General features: G+C 43.9%; 4 protein-coding genes across 7 annotated transcripts; 3 read left to right on the top strand and 1 right to left on the bottom strand.

Annotated features, from left to right (window-relative positions):
- Window positions 1–50: 50 nt before the first annotated feature.
- On the top strand, window positions 51–12717 carry LOC115596498 (uncharacterized). 4 transcript variants are annotated; one of them, XM_030441673.1, is made up of 15 exons: window positions 51–515; window positions 1102–1554; window positions 1790–1904; window positions 2008–8005; window positions 8599–8760; window positions 8991–9127; window positions 9205–9313; window positions 9416–9496; window positions 9619–9799; window positions 10029–10115; window positions 10525–10578; window positions 10738–10855; window positions 11217–11276; window positions 11569–11756; window positions 11837–12717. In XM_030441673.1, exons 4-15 carry the CDS (start codon window positions 7907–7909, stop codon window positions 12349–12351), a joined length of 1791 nt encoding a protein of 596 aa, XP_030297533.1. In that variant the 5' UTR covers window positions 51–515; window positions 1102–1554; window positions 1790–1904; window positions 2008–7906; the 3' UTR covers window positions 12352–12717. The 4 variants fall into 4 exon arrangements, with proteins under 4 accessions (XP_030297533.1, XP_030297534.1, XP_030297531.1 ...); XM_030441674.1 differs by lacking the exon at window positions 2008–8005; XM_030441671.1 differs by lacking the exons at window positions 51–515; window positions 1102–1554; window positions 1790–1904 and adding an exon at window positions 8132–8263 and having other exon boundaries at window positions 2172–8005.
- A 6020-nt stretch (window positions 12718–18737) lies between these two features.
- On the top strand, window positions 18738–19117 carry LOC115596515 (histone H4). Its single transcript, XM_030441690.1, has one exon. The coding sequence runs from the start codon at window positions 18757–18759 to the stop codon at window positions 19066–19068; it is 312 nt and encodes a 103-aa protein (XP_030297550.1). The 5' UTR covers window positions 18738–18756; the 3' UTR covers window positions 19069–19117.
- Window positions 19118–22230: 3113 nt separating this feature from the next.
- LOC115596503 (histone H1-like) lies at window positions 22231–22912 on the top strand. The gene has a single exon (XM_030441678.1). It carries the CDS (start codon window positions 22270–22272, stop codon window positions 22867–22869), a length of 600 nt encoding a protein of 199 aa, XP_030297538.1. The 5' UTR covers window positions 22231–22269; the 3' UTR covers window positions 22870–22912.
- Window positions 22913–23854: 942 nt separating this feature from the next.
- Window positions 23855–24412, bottom strand: LOC115596510 (histone H2A). Its single transcript, XM_030441684.1, has one exon. The coding sequence runs from the start codon at window positions 24365–24367 to the stop codon at window positions 23984–23986; it is 384 nt and encodes a 127-aa protein (XP_030297544.1). The 5' UTR covers window positions 24368–24412; the 3' UTR covers window positions 23855–23983.
- Window positions 24413–24633: the final 221 nt, after the last annotated feature.

Below are 24633 nucleotides of genomic sequence, written 5' to 3'. Positions count from 1 at the left end.
TTTGGGCAGCCCATCGAGCGGCACAGGGGTCCTGGGGGGGGGTCCGCGGGAGTTGGTTGTCAGGTGCTGAATGCTGTGTGCTGATGGATAGCAGTAATAAAGAACCGTGGCTCCAGACATAGTCTGTTTATCTTACATCACAACTACGACATTCCGTTTAAAGTGAGATTACCTTATCTTTGTTGGACGATAGCCATAGTTTACTGTGGTTGCTAGGCAACCTGTTACCGGACGCGTACCAGAAAGATACGGAAAAAAAAAAAAATGTTTAGGTGTCTCAGAGAGACGGGACCATGGATGTATTTTACTTGTATAAGGGAATGCCGTTTTTTCTTCCTCTATTCATTGTGTTTGGTTTGATCAAATACAGTTTAGTATCTTTGGGTTAATGTCGGCGTAAGCCTTACACTCCAGGACAGGAGGTGGCGGTATTGCACCTGTAGGTGCTGCCTGCCATGAAACGGGAAAAAAGACGAAGAAGAAGCTTGTGGGAGAGGAAGGCGCGTTGACAGCAGGTATGTATTTGGTGTCTGTCATTTAATAACGTGATAAAATAATAATGATAACAAGGGGGGAAAAAGTGACAGTTGCAAACGTGCCATCAGTAATGCGTGTTATTTCTGACCGACCTCTGAAATTAAACTGTCCAGGTCCTTGAGCCAGTTGGCTTACTTTTTAACCACTGACCACATCCGGTTAGCATTCCCTTTAATATAGCTAACGTTACGTGTACGAGCACCTGTGTGTGAGTAATGGAAACAAACAGGTCAGACTGAAAGTTTATAAAAATTAATTGGTGGAATTGCACAGACAATTCAATTCAATTTATGTATAGCATAGATAGATAGATAGATAGACTTTATTCCAGATTCAAGGTACACACACAATAGTTTCCAGCACTAACGCAAGCTAGCTGAAACGAATATGATATGATCTACTTGGAATACAGTGCCCCCTCCCCCATTTATCAATATGCCAATATGTTTTTACAACTTTTAGCAACTTCTTTTACGTAGGCCTAATGCTCGAGCCTAATTTTGTAACGTGATCATATTAATCCCGTTTATTCTTCTTTCTTTAAAAAAAAAAAAAAATGAATAGATGAACATGGCGAAAATAAAAAAAGTGAGACCGTACATAACAGTCAAGAACGTACCATTGAGAGGAAGGGCAAGAGTGTCCAGGAGATATTTGAAGGAGAGGACCCCCTTGCCCTCAAACCAACCGGCAGAAAGGTGCTGCTTTGCAGCTCCACCATCAACAGCTTGCACCTTGCCACTTGCAGCTGATGAACTTGAAGGGGGTACCAGCACCAGCAAGAAGCAGGGTACGGTGGAAGCTTGGGCCAGGACAAGGGAGATACTCCTTGGTGTGAGGTTGGAGCTTTTCTGTCCCTCAGAAAACGCACCCTGCGCAGTTTGTGGAGTTTCCCTCACCAGTGACACTGACATCTGGCGATGCAATAACTGTGGCAGTGAAAGTTACTACTGTGAAGGCTGTGTCAAGAGTGTACATCAAGGCTCTGCTGCAGTGCACGGGCTTGAAAAATGGGCGGTTTGTGTTACTTTATACTTTTCTCTTCAGTATTTCTCTAACAGCGTATTTTCAGTTTTCTAAAAACATTGAGTGGTACAGAATAGAATTGTATATGAGGCTTACAGTATGATATTCATGCCAAATTAGCTTTAATGTCTTCTCCGTGTTTATAACCTCTATGTAGCGGGCACCTATTCTTGTTTTTTTTTGTACTGTGCACTAAAAAGTTTATAATGTCATCTTTATATTTAAGGATGGTGAATTTCACCAGCAAGTACCAGTAGGCTTTCGGTGGCACTGGACAAGGAAGGATGGCCACCAGTGTGAAACATCCTATACACGTCAAATGAATGTGTTTGATCAGCAAGGTAAGTAATACAGTATATCAGAAACAGTCATATACACCCTGCACAAAATGGAAAGTTGTTAAAAAAGTACAGCATTTAACAGCTATTCTGTCATGAATTTTAGGAAGGCTTCATGATGTGTGGATTCAGTTCTGCCACTGCGGAATGGAGGTTGCATCACTTGTACGCTATGGCCTTTGGCCAGCAACGATAGTTACGTATTGTAACTCTAGATTCTATGAGTATAGGCTTCGCCCTTTAAGGCTATCGCTAGTGGGTTTATCCCTCGCGCGCATGCGCAGCACTGAAAGCATTTTAGTCCACGCCCACCTACTGTGGGCCTCACCTCCGGTCTCACCCTGTGTATAAATTGGGGTGAGACCGGGCAATCGGCTCCCATAAAACAGCTTTTTCTTCAGCCATTTCAGGAGCCAGTGAAGCCCAGAGCTTAAAGGGCTGCGCCTATACTCATAGAATCTAGAGTTACAATACGTAACTATCGTTCTATATCGTATAGGCTTCGCCCTTTAAGGCTATCGCTAGTGGGTTAAAGGAGAAGCAGGATATAGTCCATGCCTCACTGGGTCCATTCGGTACCACAAGCACGAACACACCTGCTCCAATAACGAATCCATAACGCTCCACGCCCAGCCATGTGTCATGCGTAAAGACGCATCACAAAAACCCCATATGTGCCTGAGTGGCACAGCATAGTAGAATATGTAACATTCTCTATGATGGGATCGAGGCTGGGGACAATAAAGCCCACTGCTGTGAGGAAGTGGAGACGAAGGTTACGCACTGTAACAGTCGAACGAGGAACAGAGTGGGAGAAACAGGCAACTCTCCATGCGCTGACAGGCAGGAGGGAGAGCGCTCAACAAAATCATCGGACATCCATCACTCTGACAAAACACTCAGTACAGAGTGAGTCATAGAGAAACGGGAAACATCTCATAGATAAAAACGGATGAAAGAACAGGGGGAAGACCAGGAAGCTGCAGTGCAAATGTCTTCCACCGTCATTCCTCCATGCAAAGCTGTGGAGGACGCGATTCCTCTGATGAAATGCGCTCTGATGCTCTCCGGGGGATCCATCCCAGAGGAGAGATATGCCTGTGCAACAGCCTCACACGGCCAGTGTGACAGGCGCTGAGCAGACAGGGGGAGTCCCAGAGACTGTTCCCTGTAGTGCACAAACAGACGCTGGGTGCGTCGCGAGGCAGCAGTGCGCGCCACGTAGCAGGACAGCGCACGCACGGGGCAGAGCAGATGAGACGTGGCTTCCTCCTCAGAGTTGTGAGGAGGAGGAAAGAACCCAACCAGAGTTATCACCCTGGATCTGAAAGAGCTCGCGATGCTTTTAGGCGTAAAGGCTGGATTAGGCCGTAATACAGCCGAGCTGCCGTCTCCTTGGATCCTGAGACACGAGGGAGCCACAGAGAGAGCAGATAAATCGCTGACTCTCTTCGCAGATGTCAGAGCCAACAGCATAGCAGTTTTGGCTGACAAAAACTTAAGTGGCACCTGATCCAAAGGTTCAAAAGGTGCTTTAACCAGCGCGCGTAAAACCAGCGCCAAATCCCACTGAGGGGCTAAGGAGCGTGACACCGGTCTGTGTCTCCGTACGCCTCTCAGAAAACGTTTCATCCGAGGGTGGCTGAACACCGATCTGTCACCGAAACCTTCATGACAGGACGAAATGGCAGCAGCATAAGTCTTAACTGTGCTGAAAGCCAAATTCCTGTCCAACAACAGTTGGAGGAATGAAAGCACGTGAGGCATGGGACACGCAGTGGGATCCAGGCTCTTTTCTACACACCAACGCTGAAAAGCTGACCATTTGGCTGTGTAAGAAGCTCTGGTAGAAGCGGCTCTCGCGCTCTGGATAGTGCGCACAACATCCTGAGAGAGACCCAGCCTCTCTAAGCGTTCCCGTTCAGCGGCCAGGCCCACAGACGCTGATCTATCACCAGGTAACTCCTGATCGCTCCCTCTGCCTGACAGAGAGCATCCCCGCGCCACGGGAGTTCCCACTGGCGGCCTGATATCAGCCGCTGCAGGCATGGAAACCATGACGCGCCCGTGCGCTCCGGAGCTATCAGAATCGCTGACAGCTGCTCTTTCTGCACTCGGTCCAGGAACCGAGGGATTAACGGAACAGGAGGGAATGCGTATAGGAGCATCCTGGGCCATGGCCGATGCGCAAACGCGTCCACTCCCAGCGGAGGATTGTCTCGTGTGCTCAGTGAGAACCAGAGAGCGCACTGTGCGTTTTCGCGTGCGGCAAACAGATCCACCTCTGCTTTGCCGAACCTGTTCCAGATCTGGGTGACCAGGTCGGGATGGAGGCTAGTAAGTGTGTGTGCGCCCAGCGCAACAGCTGTCTTGCTGTGTTCAGCAGCTGAGCGGAGCGGACTCCGCCCTGCCGGTTTATGTAGGCTGCCGTCGCTTTCCGTGCGAATCAGAACATGTTGATTCTGCAGCAGCGGAGTGAAATGTTGGATAACTTTCCACACAGTGAGAAGGTCCAGCACGTTTATGTGGAGAGACATGTGAGTCTCTGGCCACTGTCCTCCCACCACCTGTGACCGACACGTTCCTCCCCACCCTGAGAGAGATGCATCTGTGAACACTGAGATGTGTGACGCAGCTCTGCCCAGCGGCACCCCCGCTGATAGGGTGTGAGGGTTTCTCCAGTGGGCTAAATCTGGGCCCACTGAGGGAGGAATGGAAAGCATGCGTCTCCGCTGACGCACAGGGTCGATGCGCAGGCGAATGAACCACCTCTGCAGCCGTCTCATGTGGAGCAGGCCCAGAGGAATCACCACATGAGCTGCTGACATCATGCCCAGCAGCTGCATGACAGAGAGAGCTGTCACCACATTGTGAGGCGTAACACGGTGGAGGAGAGCTGTCATGGCCTCCACTCTCTGCCGAGAGAGCCGCGCTCTCATGCTGGCTGAGTTCAGTTCCACTCCCAGATAGATCACACACTGAGAGGGAAGAGGAGAGCTCTTTTCCCAGTTGATCGTGAAGCCCAGATTCGACAGATGTGTTACCAGCCTTTTCGTCTGTAACGCTGCTTCCTGTCTGGAGCGAGCCAGCAAAAGCAGGTCGTCCAGATAAAACAGCACTCTCATCCCCATCCTGCGTAAAGGCTGCAGGGCCGTCTCCACACACTTGGAGAAGGTGCGTGGAGCCAGGGAATAACCGAATGGCAGACGGTTGTACTGATACTGAATCCCTTGGAATGAGAAACGCAGGAATTTCCTGTGTTTCGGGATGATGGAGACGTGAAAATACGCGTCTTTCAGGTCTATGGAAGTGAACCAGTCGCCCTGGTGAACACATTCTAGCACCTGTCTGATCGTCAGCATGTGAAACCGTCTCTCCATTATCGATTTGTTGAACAGAGACAGATCGAGGATGGGTCTCATGCCGCCCGTCTTTTTCGGGACCAGGAAATAACGGGAGTAAAAACCCTGATTTTCCTCTCCCTGAGGAACCCTGGAAATTGCATTTTTCATCAGGAGTTCCTGCAGCTCTGACTGGAGAGCGAGACGGAGTTCTTGGGATGACAGGACTGTTTCCAGAATCCCGTTGAACTGCGGGGGAGGAGAGGCGTAACCTCTGCTGATCAGCCTGTCCATCCAGCTGTCCATCAAACAGACGCGCCGCCACTCTGAGTAATGTTCTGAAAGCGGGCGTACATTTAGCTGATGCGCTGCGGTTGTCATGGAGACGAGCCAAGCCAGAGCCCTCGCCGCCGTTGCTCGTGCCGGAGCGTTTCCGGGAGCAACCCATGGGGGCCTCAGACCGAAAGGGCTGAGAGGAAGTCTCTGGAGAGCGCATTACGCACGGACTCGCGGCCGGACGCTGCCGGGGAGACGGTGCGTAATTCGCGGACACATCAGCGTCAAGAAGTCGCCGTTCAGGAGGAGAACACTCGTAAACGTGACATTGAAGAGCGTTCAAACTCTCACTCACCGAAGGATGAGGAGAGGAGACGCTGCGCACAGACACAGGTGTGTGCGCGCTGTCTACACGAGGCGCAGTGACGGCTCTCGTGGGCTCATTATCACACACATGTGTAGTTACAACATGTGTGGAGGGAACCTCTGAGTGTGATACAGAGGAGATGTGCTGCTTTAATGATGTGAGTCCGAGCAGCCTGTTAACCGAGAGGTTACAGGCCGCCGGCTCACACAGTGTGGGGAGTGTGTGACCTGCAGCTGCAGCTGAGTCGACAGACTCGAGGGCAGACTGAGTTTCAACCGGAAAATTGCTCTTAATAAGAAGATGTTTACGTTTTATTTCAAAACGGTTTAACACATCAACATTTTCCAAGAACACACACATCCCCCCAAAATGTCATTGCCTCCTGCTCTGCTTCCGGGGGGCTCTTGTGGCGGGTTCGACCACGATGGAGCCATGCGGCGATGCTTCTGCCCGCGCCGAGGTGCTGGCTGAGCCGCTCGGTAGCTAGGTTGTGGAAGCGGAGGAGGAGGAGCAGGAGGAGCAGGGGGCCGAGACGCAGCCGCGGTGGCTGCCGCGGGGCGTCTCGGTCTGTGTCGCTGGTCCCGCCGGTCCCGCCGGTGGCCAGATAGACGTTGAGGGTCCGCATCCTGCTGAGCACGAGCCACGTGCGACTTAAACTTCTCAGCCTCCTCCGATGTCCTCTGTAGCTGGTCCACCACAGAGTGGAGGTGTGGACCGAACAGCCCATCGGGGCTGATGGGGCCCTCCAGTAGCTTCTTTTTCATGTTCTCCGGGATGGCGGCATTCTGGTGCAGCCAGATATTCCGGTGGATCAACTGCTGCCACGCTGCAATCCTGGCGGTGGACACTGCAATGGACGCGCAGAGATTCAGTGCTGCGCTGGCGGCCTTTCCGAGCTCCTCTGCCCGTCCGGGCAGAAGCTCCGGCTCGGCGGCCATCTTGTTCATTGAGTATGCCAGCAGAGCGATGTTGTTGGCGGCTGCAGATGCCTGGAAGGCGCACTGGTGCGATCTGTTCGCGAACCTCGCCGTCATCTGGTCCGTGGTGGAGGGCGGCACCGGCCGTCGTCCACCGAGCATGTTGGTCTTCACACCGAAGACCAAAGACAAGCTCGGCTCCAGAGGTGAGACGGGAGGGAAGCCATGCTCCGTGTAGCCCTCCACCTTGGTGATGGGGGCATACGTTGAGACCGGAGCTCTCAACTTCCCAGGCTCAGCCGCCGCTCCCGACTGGTAAGCTTTGATGGCCGGAGAGCGAGGCCAGATGGGGTCGCGTCGGGCCGCCTGGCCCGAGGCGAAGCCGCCTGCCATGTCGTCCGGAGGAAGCGGTGCTTGTTCCGGCGGAACAGGGAGGTCCTTGTACGCCGCTGCCTTCTGGATAATGACCGGCAGTTCCCGGACAAGAGCTCTTATGGCCGGCAAGGAGGTCGTCGTCGATAGGGGGACTCCAGGGACACCTGGATGTGCCCCCGGCGGGTCGATGTCAGGCTCCAGCCCCTCCGGCTGGAGGGGGGGGGGGGGCGACGCTCGACCAGCGTGGAGATACCTGGGGTGGGGCTCCGACCCCGTGTCAAAAAAGTCCAGGGCGTCGTCCAGCGGGTAGAGGTCAAGGACGGGGAATACGTCCTCGGCGACGGCAGCGAAAGCGTCCGCTCTCCACTGCCTCTCTGCCGCAGGCAACAACTTGCAGTATGGGCAGGCTGCTTGCGGTGTCAGTAACTCATAATGTACCCGGTCTGGCAGACCGGGCACACTCTGATGCCGCCGGACGAGGTTGCTCCTTTCTTCGCCTGATGCTCTTCTTGCTGCATGTCGCTGAATAAAAAATGGGAGCCGATTGCCCGGTCTCGCCCCAATTTATACACAGGGTGAGACCGGAGGTGAGGCCCACAGTAGGTGGGCGTGGACTAAAATGCTTTCAGTGCTGCGCATGCGCGCGAGGGATAAACCCACTAGTGATAGCCTTAAAGGGCGAAGCCTATACGATATAGAACAGTGAAGCATCCACAAACTGCCATCTCCATGACACTGCTGGACTTGGTTTGTCGCCTTCAGCTTGAGTGTGGTCCATCACTAAAAGCTGTATGTGCAGCAATTCAGTGTTCGTCAGATGCCTCCAAGGTTTGTTTATTAGTAGCTTCTGTTAATTTGAATCCTTTCTCACAATCACCATCGTATGCAAGTTTGCAATTTGAAAAACACCTTTTTATTATTGACCTATTGTGATTATAATCACTTTCCGTGTAGTGTCATGACCTGTATGGAATTCTCATAAATGAGTCCTATGAGGAATACAGACACTTCCGATACCAGATGTCAACACTGTGCCATCTTGGACCAGACATAACAGATGGAACACACTGTCCTCTCTGTCCAGAGGTATAATGTATACATGTGCTAAATTAGGGTTGTTGTACTTAAAGCAGTAATTGTTTGTGAAGTGATACATTACACATATCTTATTTTCTTTATCAACACAATAACAAACAACTAGTCAAATAATAGTATCTGAAAGATCGGCATTCAGGCATATCATGGTCTGGTTTACAAATGTTCCACTACGAAGGCATTTTTTACTATTACTGCACTCTAACTGAATTTGCTGCTCTGGTTTCACAATCAAGAATGAAAAATGTTATCTGTTATAATGTTTAGTTTGAAAGCTGTCACAGATACCTAATGACACATTTTACTCTGACTGTCACTTATTATAGAGTGATGGATGTCTGGTTGTTGCAGCCGATGGACTGTTCGGACTTCCAAGGAAAAAATCATCTGGTAGTAGCCTTGAGGCCCCCAAGCACTCAAACCGGTTCTTCTGCCCCCAGGACGATGTTGATGCTTTTACTGAAGAAAAGCGGCATTCTTCTGAGCAGGTAAAGTTTAACCATTGTTGTTTAATACCTTCCACCTTCATTACTGGGTTATAAAAATGTAATGTTAATGCAGCATGGATTTATCCATAGCTTATGTTCACACATTTACCCAAAAAAGTAATTTCTTATCTTTTTAGGACATGTGATCAAGTAGGGATTTGACAGTGTAATTTGAAAAAAATATGCATACCCAGCAATGTGGATACAAACATATGCACCAACTTTTACAGGGTTGTATCAGCTTTCAAGCAGGCAATGCCCTCCGGTCAAAGGTGAAGAACTCCAAATTGGATGAAACTGTTGTTTTTGGCTTATCTTGTAAGCATGAACATCCACGTCGCTTTCTGAGCCTGAAGAGAGGTGAAAGGTAAATCCAAAGCTTTCACATAAGAATGTTTCGTTATGTTGGCCTATTTAATATAAAGTATTTGTTTTTTCTTTTAGCCTTTCAAATGCTGCTTACCTGCTAAAGGAACTGCAAGAGCAGTTTGGGACAAACAAAGAAATTGTCTTCATGTATGATATTGCATGCAAACTGAAACCTCACTTGCAGGTAATTTTTTATGCACCTTTTATTGCTTGTCTTCCAATTATAGAGAAACCAAATTACAACTTATAAATCTATCTAAATTTATATGTATTATTTATCTCGCAGAAGTTTTATCCAGATCGTGTGACAAAGACTACATTTGCTGTTCCTGCATTCCATGCTTATGGACATGATGTTGCTTGTCAGGTTGCCATCCTAATTTTTTGACCGATTTTTAATTTTGTTGGTAACTGTTAAAAGTTATGACCAGTAGTGTATAACTTCTTTAAATGATCAACTTCTTTTTTTGTTTTGATTCTGCTTTGAAGATTTCCTACAGCTGTAGGAATGTTGAAGGTGCAGGTTTAGCTGATGGGGAACAACTGGAACGACTGTGGTCATACCTTCGCCGTTTTGGTAAGGTGACCAAAGAAATGACACCTTCACACAGAGTCGATCTGCTGACTGATGCTTTGCTGCACTACAGCTCAAGGATAAGGAAGAGCCAAGGTAAAGGTGTAATGTGTTAGTGTCTTTCTCCATTTCATGGTATACATGTTCTTTGAAGATGCTTAAACAATGTACAAACAACCTTTTAAGCAGTTGTTATCTTAATCTGTTTAATCAATTCTATTTTTTAGTTAAACTTTGTCCGCTTTGTACAATAATTGAAAGACTATGAAGACAAATAGGACAATATTATAATGTCTTACTTTGGATTTCTTGACTCCATTTCAAGCAAAAGCCCTGGTTCTCAAAGCTGCAAAGGTCAAGTCAGTTGAGGAGGAAGCAAATACAGAGATGACTGAAATAATGAAAAATACAGGTAAGACACAAAATGTTGGAAAGGTTTTAACCAAGAAATGGTAAATATAAATGTAATAATGATGTTGACTTGATTAATGATCACTATACTAACTCAGGGTTCTTACGGATCCTTAAAAAGTCTTAAAAGACATTGAATTCATTAATCTAAAAACAAAAACCAAGGCCTTAATTGGCATTAAAATGTCTTAAATCAATTTTTCAAAGGTCTTAAAAATGTTAACACTTGGTAAGTGGAATTTTATGATTATAATTAGCTTCAAATCTCAAAATAATTGGTAACATTCCGACATAGAGAAGTTAGTGGCGGCCATCACCGCTAAATTTCTCACCGCCACCAGCTCGCAAGTCAGTGTTTTTTTTGTTTAGTTTTTTTCAAGACTTTTTATGCATTTATTTTGAAAGGGCAGCTGGAAAGAGACAAGATCCAATCCAGGGTCGCTGCAGCGGGCGTGCTCTACCAAGTGAGATACATGGTGCTCGCGGCTCAGCATATTTAATCAGAGCTTCTTCGAGCGAGCGTTTCACTCATAGCGTCCCGTCCCCCCAATCATTCATGTAGCAGTCACTTTACCTTGGACCACATAGGAAGGTATTGAAGTATGTCATGTTTTTGTCTCAAGGTCTCACACAGCAAGACATACAAGTCTGGACAAACCAATATCAGACAGAGGCCAAGCGGTCTGTAGACTGGACCTGGGAAGAGGACTATGTCCAAAAACAAATAGAGCACCAGGAACTGTGAGTTTTTACAGCAAAATATATTTTAGATATTCTAACTGTCTGAGAGGAAATTACAAATAACCTCTCTGTGTAGTTCAAATTCCACAGATAAGCTCCACAATGACAAGTACATTGAATCTATGTCTTCTTGTATAACAAATGACAAAATCTAAACAAAATGACCTGGTAGTGTTGCTGCACTTTTTGTTTGAATTGAATTACTATATTATGTGTTGAACCATTAGTTTAACCAGCAGCACAGTTTGCCCTCTGCAACAAAACAAGACACACCAGCAGAGTTAACAATCATGAATGCAGTATGCAGAGTGCAATTACAGTATCATTTATGTTGTTGTTAACAACACCCTGTTTTTCCCAGACAAGTCTTGAGGAGTGTGACTGCCAGCAGGACTTGTGATGTCACAACACGTCTTGATAAGTAAGTATCGTTTCACTTGGATCAATGGATGTGAGGTGAACAGTGATGGTGTTGATATTAACTGCAAATATGCAAGTCTTTATCAGGTCAATAAAAAGCTGGAGTTCATTAATTATATATAAATATGTATTATTTGTTTTTCAAACAAGCCTACAGTTACCTTGTTCCTACTCCTATTTTCAAACATAATGTCATCTGTAGTTAAGCGAAAATTGATTTTATCTCAATCCATTCATCAATAAGATTTATATTGCATAACCAAGACATGTATTTATTTATGTACAACTTTCAGATTAGAGAAGAAAATAAAAACAATTGAGAAGCTACATGGCCTTGGAGAAAGATGGATTCTGACAAGTGAATCATGCTTGCACATCCAAAGTGCAATGGAAGACAAGAAAAGACAGAACTCACTGCAGGCCATCTATCGACTTGCCTTAGAGCGGAGGTTTCTCTGTGGCCTTGTGAGAAAATATGCAGGTACAGTAGGTATATAAAATGTTACATGTGGTTAATGTTTTCTTCCATTCATGACATTGAATCAACCATTTGTTTTGCAGATGGACAGAAAATTGCAATCAGACTTTCAAAGAAGATCTCTTCAATTTGCCAGAAGATCAAACAAAAAGTGAAAGAGTTCAACATTGCCACCAGAGCAGTCAACCAGCCACATGCCTTGGACTACAATGATGTCATTCAAATCGACAATCCCATTTGGCCAACCCTGACTACCAGAGAAATTGACAACATGCCTGTTAAACAGCAGCTGTTTGTGTTGTGGAATACAACAAGAAGGGCAAATGAAGAGAAAGCGTACTTGGTGGAAGACTGCAAATCAGCCAAAAGGTTCTATGAAAAGCAGATAATGGAAATTGACAGACACTCCCAGCCGGAAGGGCATTCCTCAAACAGACAGGACAGAGGTGCAACTGCAGCTTTGCGGAGTAAGAGGAGAGAATTTTCAAGGTATCTCTCACAGTTTGCAAGTCTCCTTACAGCACTGACCACAGATGACTGTGATGTTAATGTTGAGAACAGTACAGACTTGGACACAGATGAAGTGGAGGATGTTTAGGATGAAGAGGAAGGTGATGATTTGGAGGATGAGGAGCAAGAGAGACAATAATAAAGCAACCGGACATGCATAGTTCCCCTTTAATGCAGTCCCTACAGTTTCCCCACACACATATTTCACTAACAAAGTTTTTTTTTCTCATTCTATTTATGAATCTTATCTAATCTGACCCTGACAATATGAAGGCAGTCCATACTTTTATCAGATGTCATCTTATTCTCTTGAATACAGTCCCAAGTTCACTTTTGTACATGTATATTTTTATGATTGTAAGATTCTAGGGTGAGTGCTTTTTATTCATTGTTGACACTTGTTTGAAACATGTGAATAAAGTTTTGACTTTTGAAGGTGCTTTTCCACAGGCAATGAACTGTTTTGTGATTATTTCAGTCTATATTTTGAACAGATAAACAAAAAAGACAAGTAAAAAAGATGACAATATTGCAATAAGTGACCAATAAAAACAAATGAATTTTCAGTGAGATACATGTCTGGGCTTTCCTATGAACCACTGACGTCACGCTGAGTTTTGGCTGAATGTCAACGTACTCTGTAGACTCTTTGACGAGCAGGCTGTATGACATTATACAGGTTTCACATCGACTTGACTTTGGCTTAATAACTATGTATGCGGCTGGGAATGGTGGCTTTCATTCAGTAACTATTTGAGCGCAGCGCGGAATAAAAGAAATACCCGATGGTAACAGGTGTCACAAGTTAACCTGGACGCTGCGCACTCAACCCCACAGCCAACAGCGTCTCCACGCTGCTCTCGAGCCGCTCGGCGTGAACAAATGCCCCATACTGTTCCACCCATGAGTTGTTTGTGAGTACAGCTATTCACGACAAAGATATGAAACCGACAACACGCACTTTTGGATGATTTATAGACAGTTGCGTTTTTTCGGACAGGCATCGTCACAGTCACCTACACTGTCACTGAGTGCTTTGTAGCGCTCGTTTAACAGGAAATCCTTCCACAGCATCAATGTTCAGGTAAGAGTGATGTGTGGTTATTATGACCTACATAAACATTTCAGATGATCTGTGATGCTGACTGCCTTGTCAGCAATTTAGTGGCAAAGTGTCCTGGCTCAGTCATTCCTCTCGACTCCCCTTGCGGATCCCCAAACCCCACCACAGCAGGCCTACAACCTTGCACACAGCAAGACAAGGGCTCGAATCGAGATGACCTTTGGCCCTCTGAAATCTCGCTTTCAGTGCCTGCACCACCTGAGGGTTTATTTGGCAGTCATTTCTCTTGGTTGCTTGGATCCTGGAATAGAGAGAGCAAAAGCAACAAAGATTAAAACACTGTATTGCAGTTATGGTTACTGTGTGTGTAGCGTGGTGCAGAGTGAAGCTGCCCTCCACTACACATTTAATTTGAAAGTATTTTATTTTGTTCTGCAAAGAGCAAAAATATGTATTTTATCGTCACAGTTCGCCACACACACACAGTAACTTCACCCTCAAGTGTGTGTTCTCATTCTCTGAATGAGACTTCCCTTGTTCCTGAACACCCACGGTGTAGCGAACGCGCCCTCTGCTGGTCGGAGTTAGACACTGCATACTGCTTTTCAAACAATAAACCAACCTTTTCTCACCATAAAACACACAGACAATTTTCACCACACTCTGAACATGAGCTGTGCTAAATGGAAATCATGTTAATGTTAGATATAAATAATAATAATGTACCACTGATGGCTCTGTATGCCACACGTGCACTGAGATACTCACTTCTCTTCAGGGCTGGCCCAAGCCTCCATGGGGCCCTAAGCAAAATTTGATTTTGGGGCCCTCTATAACTGCCAATTACTGTCAATTCATTACGAATACACTTGTAAAACTAAATGTGAGAACTTTTTGTTGTAGTTACATTGTAATCCACAGTGATTAACGCCATGGAAGCAGACACCAGATTTGCAAATTTACAGAACAATCTTTAAATTAATATTTTGCAAAGTCAGCAACTCCCCCTACTGGCGACACAGTAGTAGTCAATACATAAAACCTTAAAGAGCAGCCCGACATGTTTTACCCATCTATGGTTTTTAATCTGAAATGGTAGCAAATTCAGCTACAAGAGCAGCCTGGGGTTGATTAACACTTAATATTCAAAGTGATATAGTACTAAGTGGGATACTGAATGTCATCTAGGCCAATTAAAAGTAACAAAATAAACTAAATTGTTTACTGCAAACACAATCTGCTTTATTATTATTTTTTAAAATGAACTGCAACACCAAATGTACGGAAACAGACAGTATTAAATAAAATACATTTTAAAAAATCAGACAAACACTAGGTACAAGGTAACACAAACGGTTTATAAATAAAATATTAAGATGAATTAGGTCTGAAAACTATGTAAAAATGTGCAAAATCTTTGGTAAAATGGGACGGGGGCTTCGGCCACCGTGTCTTTTTGGGAATATGAATGTGTCCTCTACAGGCAGTGGCCCTCTTAATACCTGTTCAGTCCTTTCGGAGTCTGGCAGGAAAGAGGGACACTCAGCTGGGTCAACTGGCAGAGCTGCTGATCCCTGCTCCAGACTGGATGCTGATGATGACAAATCAATCTCGATGACCAAAGATGAAGGACCTATAGGAAAATTAAAATAATATTTTTGGACAAAATTATTCATCTCAGATCATTCTGCATTACACTGAGCAATTAAAGGCTGTTTTGTTGTTAACTTACCAGGTACAGCTGAGGTTGCAGACGACACAAAAGGGACAGTGGGCACAGAGGATAGAGATGGACCTAAGATGAAAAACAAGCTAGACATATTATAGTCATATTACACTTGAAAATGATGCAGCTTATTCTCTAAATAAAAAAAGTACAGCTATAGCTTGTAATAAGAAAACAAACTGTAGAACAACTGAAAATTGTTTGATAAGTTTTGAAATAATATGGATTTGTCTAAAATCATGTCCCTTGTCATATGATTATATCTTATATTAAAAAAAAATATTAATCTCAGTATGTTCTGCAGTGCACTGAGCAATTAAAGGCTGTTTTTTTTGATAACTTACCAGGTACAGCTGAGGTTGCAGAGAGGACAGTGGGCACAGTGGGAGCAGAGGATAGAGATGGACCTGAGATGAAAAACATATCCATTGTCATATGATTATATCTTATATTAGTATATCTTAATGAGATAATTTGACTAGAAATTAAATACATATGGTGACAGTTTTTGATCACCTCATGCATCAGCCTTGGCTGCTCCTGAGGAGGTGGATTGCCCCTGGGCTGAGTCAGTGCCTCCTCCAAAATATTCTAAGTTTCATATAAGTTTCATATAACGTATGAGCATATTAAGGAGATGATGTAAAAGGAATGTGTTTATTTACTCACATAATTTACTGTGCTCTGCAGCAAACAATTGCAAACAACATACCTCAAACTAGTTAGTTAACTTAATTAATTAATTAATGCAAAACCATATTGCTAGCAAACGTCACTGCGTTTGTAATTAACGTTAGTTATTAAACATTTGCTATCAAACACTGTTATCAAAAACGTTGTTTTGATGCCAAAAAAACGACCCAGAATAATGTATATACACTGAAAATCAACTTATTCCAAGTATTACACAAACACAAAAACGTTAGCTTGAATAGTAAGCTAGCTAACCGAGTCAGACGTTTTGAACTAATGTTAGCTAGCAAATTTGCTATTATAGGCTAACGTATTTGGAACAACATGTCAACAAATGTTACATTACTAAGACATACCTTATCTTGTCGTTTTTATCTTTCTTCCTTTTTCTTTTTTCTGCCCCTGAAGGTTATTTCCTTTTTTGCGACATCTTCCACCTGCTCCGAGCTCCTGGATGCTGCGTGCGTACTGCACGGTTGGCTGCACTGCACACGTCACTAGCGGAGCTCTGACATCTCGAGCAGAGAGGCAGTAGGAAACTACACTCTTTGATGTGTTTTTTTTTTGTTTGTTTGTTTTTTTTTTTTTTGTACAAGTGGGTACATTTCATAATATATGAATCATCATTGCTCACACATGGAAAAAAATAATTAATCACTTTTTTTCTTTTTTAAGTTAATTGCTGTTGGGGGCCCTCTAGTGGTCACTAAGCAGCTGCTTAGTTCGCGTATGCCTTGGGCCGGCTCTGCTTCTCTTTCTAGTTTCTGGATTTCCAGGTCCAGTTTCCAGAGTGTCCAGCGTTTAATCTCAAGTTCCAGCTCCATTTCTTGTAGCTTTCTCTTCTTCAATTTGATTTTAATTTCCAGCTCTATCTGTTTCTCCAGGTGCTTTGCATACAGTATTCTGACAGTTTGTGAAGTGTGTAAAAGAAATGTCAATTAGCACAGCAGGATTTGTGCATAATGTAGATTTACTTTAGCCAATACTCACAATGTTACCAGGCTGCTTAGGAGACTGTGCAGCATCTGGGTCCTGTTACATATAAGTTTTCTATTAGCACCACATCACTGACTTCATATTTTATGGACTAAATAAGCAGGATATTTCCATAAAATTGACATACCTCAAGCCTTCTGGAGTCCAGTGACAGTCTCCTCATCTGAAGAAGTGCATTCTGAGTCTAAATAACCCATAAAGTGTGTTCATCAGCTCCAAAGCTATATCTAACAAGATCTATGGCACTTGGGTTTTTATGCAGGAATAAATAACTTTTAGATGTGATAGAACTACATTAAACTACACAGAACCAGCATTTGGTACCCATAAAGTGAAAACTAGTGGAGATGTGAATTTTTTAAGATGATACATTTTTTGTTTTGGTAAAAAATGGCTGTTAATAAGCTGATGACTGTAAACATTTGGTTACAGCTACTTTAATTAATTAATGTTGCCAGGTTTCCTGAGGGTCTTATGGATGCTCCGGACCAAATCGAGCCCAGTCCAGTGAAAAAAGGCTTTATGAGTACACATGCAAAACATCACTAAAACGCTGAAATTTTTCTCCGGGGGCCAAAGTTAAAAAATTCAATGACCTAACTGAAAGAATATTTGGAGTACAGCGTCAGGTTTTGCAAGGTTGCATCAATGTAACCCTTGTGCCCTCTCAAAAATATTACCCCCTAACCACCTTTGTGGAAAATCTGTACACACAAAAAAATGCAATTTAATCAAATACATCAATATTTTTTCAGCTTTTTTTTTTTTTTTTTCATAAATCACTTCGATAACTTCAGACTTACTCAAAACTACAAAACACGCAATAATTTACCAGATTTTAAGCCTTTAAAAGGCAGTTCAATTATTTTAATTATTTCATTATTTATTAAAAGACACTATTATTTTCCATATAATAAGTAGTAGGCAGATGGTGCTTTAGTGGTGATTAGAGTCTTAGATATATGTCAAAGATAAGCAACAAAATTGATTTAATTGCATTTATATTTTTATGTAGTGTAAAATTTAAATTAGGCACCCTCTAACCACCTTTCGTGGCCAAAAATGTACACGCACAAATCTGCAATAAAATCCTCATACATCAATATGTTTTCCGTTTTTTGCTTGAATCCCATAATCAATTTCAGCACTGATCAAAATGTGTAAATATTTCACGATTTTCAGGATTTTATTAAGTATTTTAATTAATAATTATTCCTTTAAAAGTCTCCAAAATGTATTATTTTCCAAATAATAGATAGTAGACGGATCGCCAGTTATAGTAGGAGCGGTGTGTCTACCAGGGTGTAGACGCAGGCATAGGCCCTCTGTCTTTCCATTTACTCCACTGATGGTGAATCTCCTAAGGCTCTTAAAACATACATTAAGAAGAAGTTTTCAAGGATCTAGAGTTAACTTTTTAAGAATGTATTCGTGGAAAACACAATTCTAAGAATGTTCTCAGAATTTCAAGCAACTCTTTGAGGAAGATCTGTGACTACGTCCAAATCCTCTCTTTCAGCTGCAAGTTACACAATATAATTTGATTTAAAATGATATCAAGGAAACTGTAGCTGTTATGTCTGTGATATCGTCAGTGTATTTATTTAGTTCAAGTAAACTTATGTACAGATGATCAAATATTCTCCAAAAATTGCAATGAATGCAGATTCTCTTTTCAGCTGCTAGAATGTAAATATAATGAAACCACATGAGGACGGTTCACGGGGGATGTGCAGAGGGATTTAGGTTGTTAATATCACACAACAACTAACCAATAGTTCATTTCAGTACGATCTTTTGATTTTAAAACGTCTTAATCATTTGAAATCAAAGTAAACAAAAGAAACAGTTTTCTCTTTTTCCCTCCGAAACAGATGAAGGACTGACCACTGAAGCGCCGCCCCGTGAAACTTCCGCAGCATGCTCTCCTTTACGTCCGCAGTAGCTGCTTTTATTTAGCAGCCCTGCAAGTTTCTAGCATACTTGTACCGGTCAACGAAAACTAAGTAGCAACAATGAGCGGCAGAGGAAAGGGAGGTAAAGGACTCGGGAAAGGAGGCGCCAAGCGTCACCGTAAAGTTCTCCGTGATAACATCCAGGGAATCACCAAGCCCGCTATCCGCCGTCTGGCTCGCCGCGGTGGAGTGAAGCGTATCTCCGGGCTCATCTACGAGGAGACCCGCGGTGTGCTCAAGGTGTTCCTGGAGAACGTGATCCGTGACGCCGTCACCTACACCGAGCATGCCAAGAGGAAGACCGTGACCGCCATGGATGTGGTGTACGCTCTGAAGAGGCAGGGCCGCACCCTGTACGGCTTCGGAGGTTAAATACATCGATCTCATCATCAAAACCAAAGGTCCTTTTAAGGGCCACACACTGATTTCGTACAAACAGCAAATGTCCTTGTTTCGAAAAGTTGATTTGTAACAATCCTTATATAACATGAATCATTTTAAAGTCATTAAGCTACACAAAAATATTGTGACAATAACTCAATCACTGAAGAAACTACAAGTTTAATAAAGATAGAAGTCGTATAATAGTCTGGCTCTGCTTGGGAGAAAAGTCTTTGACCACATACTATAAAACAGTTGCTGTGAATCTCTATTGGTGTGTTTTTAATGTCAAGTATGTAACTTGACACATTTGTTTGCATTTAGATTTTATATTGTGAAGTTGTCTACTCCATCTTTTTCTTGCTTTAGAAAAGGGTTTATCTTGCTTTATTTGGTGTTGAGATTTTGATCATGTTTAACCGTGTATCAGATTCATGAATTAAAACATACTGGTTCAGTTTTCACAAAGAGTCATGCTTCTGTGTGGTGTAATGGAAAAAAAAAAAAAAAACTCTATCCAATGGTAGTGTTGAACCACTTTGTAGATGTGCTGTAACACACTTGTATAAATGTTTGAATCCTTTGATGAAGCTGTGATATGACACTTAATCTCACCCATTTGGTTCCATTGGTATGTGCAATGTTGTTTGTTAGCACATGTTAATGGTGTAAGTTATTTGTCAATCATCACCTACTTACACTGTACTTAATGTGCAGTAAGAGTCACATATATTAACATGTCTATTTGTAGTAGCCTAGTATTGTATAGTTGTCAATTAGTTTTAATGTCATTATATATACATTTTTTTCAGTTTCATATTTTATTCTATATATTTGTTTATACTTCATTGTAATTTTTATATAAAAGCTTAAAAAGCCTTTCAATAGCTGAGACAACAGAGATGAAAAGTCAGCACCTTGGACAGTGACTGTGCCACAATGAGTACCTTAAAGGAGAACTTTGGTCGATTTAAACATGCAGCTTCATTGCTCAAGCTACCCTTGACTTGCCAGTACCGAAGACGCGAACAAATTTGGTCCAACCATTACAGAGCTCCGTGAGCGGAGACTTAGCATTGAACGCTAACAGCATGGGGTCAGAACTTTACACTGTGTTTTAAGCGTCTTAACATGCTCCACATCTCACACCAAAAGTTATGCAACATCAACAGACATCTTAGCACACAACACTGTAGCGTGTATGACTCAAAATGAATAAAAAAGTAGTTAAAATAGTGTGTTTGTGCAAGCAGCTACTTACCTGTTTGTTGACATCCGTGTGTTCCGGTAGCTAGACCAAACTAGCATATCCACCGAGTGTGCACTTAACAGGCTTAACAGGCTATTGTAAGGCTCATGGCTCATGACAGGCTGTAACTTGGACATGTACATTATGAACATAAACACGAAAATGCTGGATTACGTTTCCGTCTCCACCAGTGAGGGAGTAAGTGCACGCTCGACGGATCGACTAGTTTGGTCTAGCTACCGGAACACACGGATGTCAACAAACAGGTATGTAGCTGCTTGCACAAACACACTGTTTTAACTACTTTTTTATTCATTGTGAGTCATACACGCTACAGTGCTGTGTGCTAAGGTGTCTGCTGATATTGCATAACTTTTGGTGTGAGATGTGGAGCATGTTAAGACGCTTAAAACACAGTGTAAAGTTCTGACCCCATGCTGTTAGCTGTCAATGCTAAGTCTCCGTTCACGGAGCTCTGTAATGGCTGGACCAAAAGTGTTCGCGTCTTCGGTACTGGCAAGTCAAGGGTAGCTTGAGCAATGAAGCTGCATGTTTAAATCGAGCGAAGTTCTCCTTTAAAAGATGCACCTGAACAGACCAGAGTCAGAAACTGTGTGTTTTTTTTTTTCTTTCTTTTAAAGTTTAATATTTAATTTTCTTAATGTTATTCTTACTTAATTTCTATTTTTTAGATACACTGTCTCTATCTATATGCACTTATTTAATTTAATCTATACTCGGACACGTCTTATTGTAGAAGGTGCAACTGTAATGTACCCAATTTTTGACTCTGGTCTGTTCAGGTGCAACTTTTAAAGCACTCAGTTGACGTTTCATCTCTGTTGTCTCTGCTGAAGAAAAGCTGTGATGCTGCCAACTGCTTTTACTCAGGGGACCACAATCACCACAGGAGTTTAATAAAGGGAAATAAATAAAACACACTTTCTCCCCTCAATCAATAAAAAGCACACATGTGCTCCAGATTTTAATATATTTTACATACAATACAATGTGGGTGTATTGTATTGGGGGTTATCTGCCTAACTTTAGTATTTTTCCAGCATGCCTTTGGTCCAAAGTCCAAAGACAGTCCAAACGTGTCTATTCTGATGTGAGGGCAGTCACTGAATACATTGAGTTTAACAATTATGTGAATCAGAGGCTGTGAGGGAATATCTTTTGAAGGAATATCCTCCCAGTAGAGTTCAGAGACTTGTAGAGTCAGTGCTGATGGCATGTGGTTGCCAAACAATAATAACCCATTTTCTTCTAACTTCCTTTAACATGTCACCTGTCTATACACATCGATGTGTTTGTTAAATAACGGTATATCTATTAAAAGATTATTTATATTAAATCTAGTTCTCAGCAGAAGAAATGTTGACAGCCACAGTGAGCAGCTCTGTCTGACACCATGAGCCTCAGCCCTCATCAGTGTGTTTGCTGCCGCCTGAATAACTCCATTTTATTATAAAGTGTCAAACAACAGATGGTTGTTTTCACGTCGGGACCCTCAACAAACATGTGGAGCAGATGGATATCAGCTTTTGGTGGATCTCTGATGCATTTTATACATTTTAGGAGAGAAATAAGTGAGAAAAGTCGCTGATCAGCGCTGATGACGGCGGTGAAAGTGTGAGGTTTGGAGGCTCCCAGAACAAAATGCAGAGAGCATCAGAGCTCAACATGACTTCAATATGAAGAGACACGAGTCCGCTATCGGCTCCTTCACTGTCCGCCTTCAGAAACTCTCCTACAGTTAGTCTATAGAGCTTTATCGGATGAAGAGAAAACACAAGTGACACGACGTTCAGCCTCGATCAGCAGACACGGGCTGGGTTGAGTCTCCACGGTTCTCATGGTGTGTTTAAGCACAGCCTGCTGGTCTGGACTCTCCACTCGTCCAGTTAGACTTTCGTCGAGAGAAGGACTTGAAGAAGAAAATGGCAGAAGTAGCACCAGCAGCCGCTCCGGCTAAGGCCGCGAAGAAGAAGTCGGCCTCCAAGCCGAAGAAGGCCGGTCCCAGCGTCCGAGACCTCATCGTCAAGGCTGTGGCCGCATCCAAGGAGCGCGGTGGCGTGTCTCTGTCCGCCCTCAAGAAGGCTTTGGCCGCCGGAGGATACGATGTGGAGAAGAACAACTCCCGCGTCAAGACCGCCGTCAAGGGTCTGGTGGTTGAAGGGACTCTGGTTCAGACCAAAGGCACCGGAGCATCCGGATCCTTCAAGATGAACAAGAAGGTGGCTGAGCCAAAAGCTAAGAAGCCGGCAAAGAAGGCTCCCGCTAAAGCCAAGAAGCCCGCAGCCAAGAAATCTGCAGTGGCAAAGAAGCCCAAGGCGGCAGCAAAGAAGCCATCAGCTGCAAAGAAATCTCCCAAGAAGGCAGCAAAGAAACCCAAGGCGGCAAAGAAGGCAGCAAAGAGCCCCAAGAAGGCTGCCAAGAGCCCCAAGAAAGTGGTGAAGAAGGCCCCCGCAGCCAAGAAATCCCCCGCTAAGAAGGTCGCCAAGCCCAAAGCCAAGAAGGCAGCACCCAAGAAGAAGTGAGCTGTCTCCAGTCTCAACACAGCCCGACAAAAGGCTCTTTTAAGAGCCACCCACACCATCCAGAAAGAGCATCATTCTGTTACTGTATTAATGTCACCAATACGCACATCAGGGCGATTATAACTGATTCTTTGTTTGATCGAAGGAGAAATGTGGTCGTAAGAGTGATGATTTCAATCCTCTAGTGTGGTAAATTTCGTGTCGTCCTCACTCCAGTTATTGTGATCTACGATGAACTTCACAGGCAGTAACAATTGACTGTAGAGGTCCAGATTGAAATTTAATTGTCTGAACAGATTACCAGTATTTATTTGGTGGATGAGAAGTGAGCACGTCTGCAAAAAAATCCTTTACAAATTTAATGATTCCTCGATAATAATGTGTTGAGTTTAAGTCTCCTAATTTAAAGATAAAAATGTGCAAATATATTTACAATATTGTGACGAATGACATTCATCTACTATAATGTCATACAGTAGACAACTTATGTATTAATACATGTATGGACGTTTTTGTAGTCACTGCGATGCTGTATTCATTGCAAGACATCTTGCCTGCCGTTTTGTCCCGTTCATAATTTACTATTGTTTAAGATTGTGTGATGATATCAGTTGGCTGATTATATTAGGGTATCACTAACTCCAAAAACATGGCTTTTTCATGTATTTAAAATTGATTTAATCAGTTTAAAAAACCGCACCGCATGTTTCACTTGTCTCATCATCCATCTGTCAGACATTTTTTTTCCCCCCCACGTCATGTGACCCAGTTTCACCAAACCGCTGCTGAATTGTATGACCACACAGGCCACTCTTTCTGAACGGTTTTATTGTTCATGATTAATTCATATATTCAATATACATAACACGTTTAATGCAAGATATAACCTTCTCACTTGGTAACAAATGAACTGTTCTGTTCCATGAATGGCAACCTGTCAAGTATCCCTGATTTACATATTAGATGAACAATTCAAACAATTTGATGTCGTGCTCAAGTTGCCTTGATTTATTTTGAGTATAATCTATACCGTTGTATACATGAACATAGCTCTTTTTCGAAGGAGTGAGTGGCTCTTAAAAGAGCCTTTGGTTGATGGATCTGTTTGAGGTGTTCACTTCTTGGCGGCCTTCTCGGTCTTCTTGGGCAGCAGCACAGCCTGGATGTTGGGCAGGACACCACCCTGAGCGATGGTCACTCCGCCCAGCAGCTTGTTGAGCTCCTCGTCGTTGCGGACAGCCAGCTGGAGGTGACGGGGGATGATCCTGGTCTTCTTGTTGTCGCGGGCAGCGTTTCCAGCCAGCTCCAGGATCTCAGCGGTCAGGTACTCCAGCACAGCCGCCAGGTAGACGGGGGCTCCGGCACCAACACGCTGGGCGTAGTTTCCTTTACGTAGCAGCCTGTGGACACGGCCGACTGGGAACTGGAGCCCGGCACGGGAGGAGCGGGTCTTTGCCTTTGCTCTGGCCTTGCCGCCGGTTTTGCCTCTTCCACTCATGATTTTATGTTTTCTGGAGTCTGTGCTCAGAGAAACTGTGTCACTCACAGCTTCAACCTCACATATATATCCGCGGAGCGCGCGAGGGAGTTGCTGTCCGACCAACCAGAAAAGAGGCTTCAGCAGAGGACTGCCGCCTGAATTCTGGCGGACTTTTTGAAAGGATTTCTCTCCAATGAGCAGCCGAGACTGGGGCGGTGGGTCGCTCCTCCAGGCGGCGCTGAGCTCCTCGTGGAGACCCCAACCAATCAGAGGCCGGGGGAAGA

Source organism: Sparus aurata, chromosome 15 (genome assembly GCF_900880675.1).
Source record: "Sparus aurata chromosome 15, fSpaAur1.1, whole genome shotgun sequence".
In the NCBI taxonomy this organism is placed as follows: Eukaryota; Metazoa; Chordata; class Actinopteri; order Spariformes; family Sparidae; genus Sparus; species Sparus aurata.
This window is presented reverse-complemented; position numbering and strand designations above follow the sequence as displayed.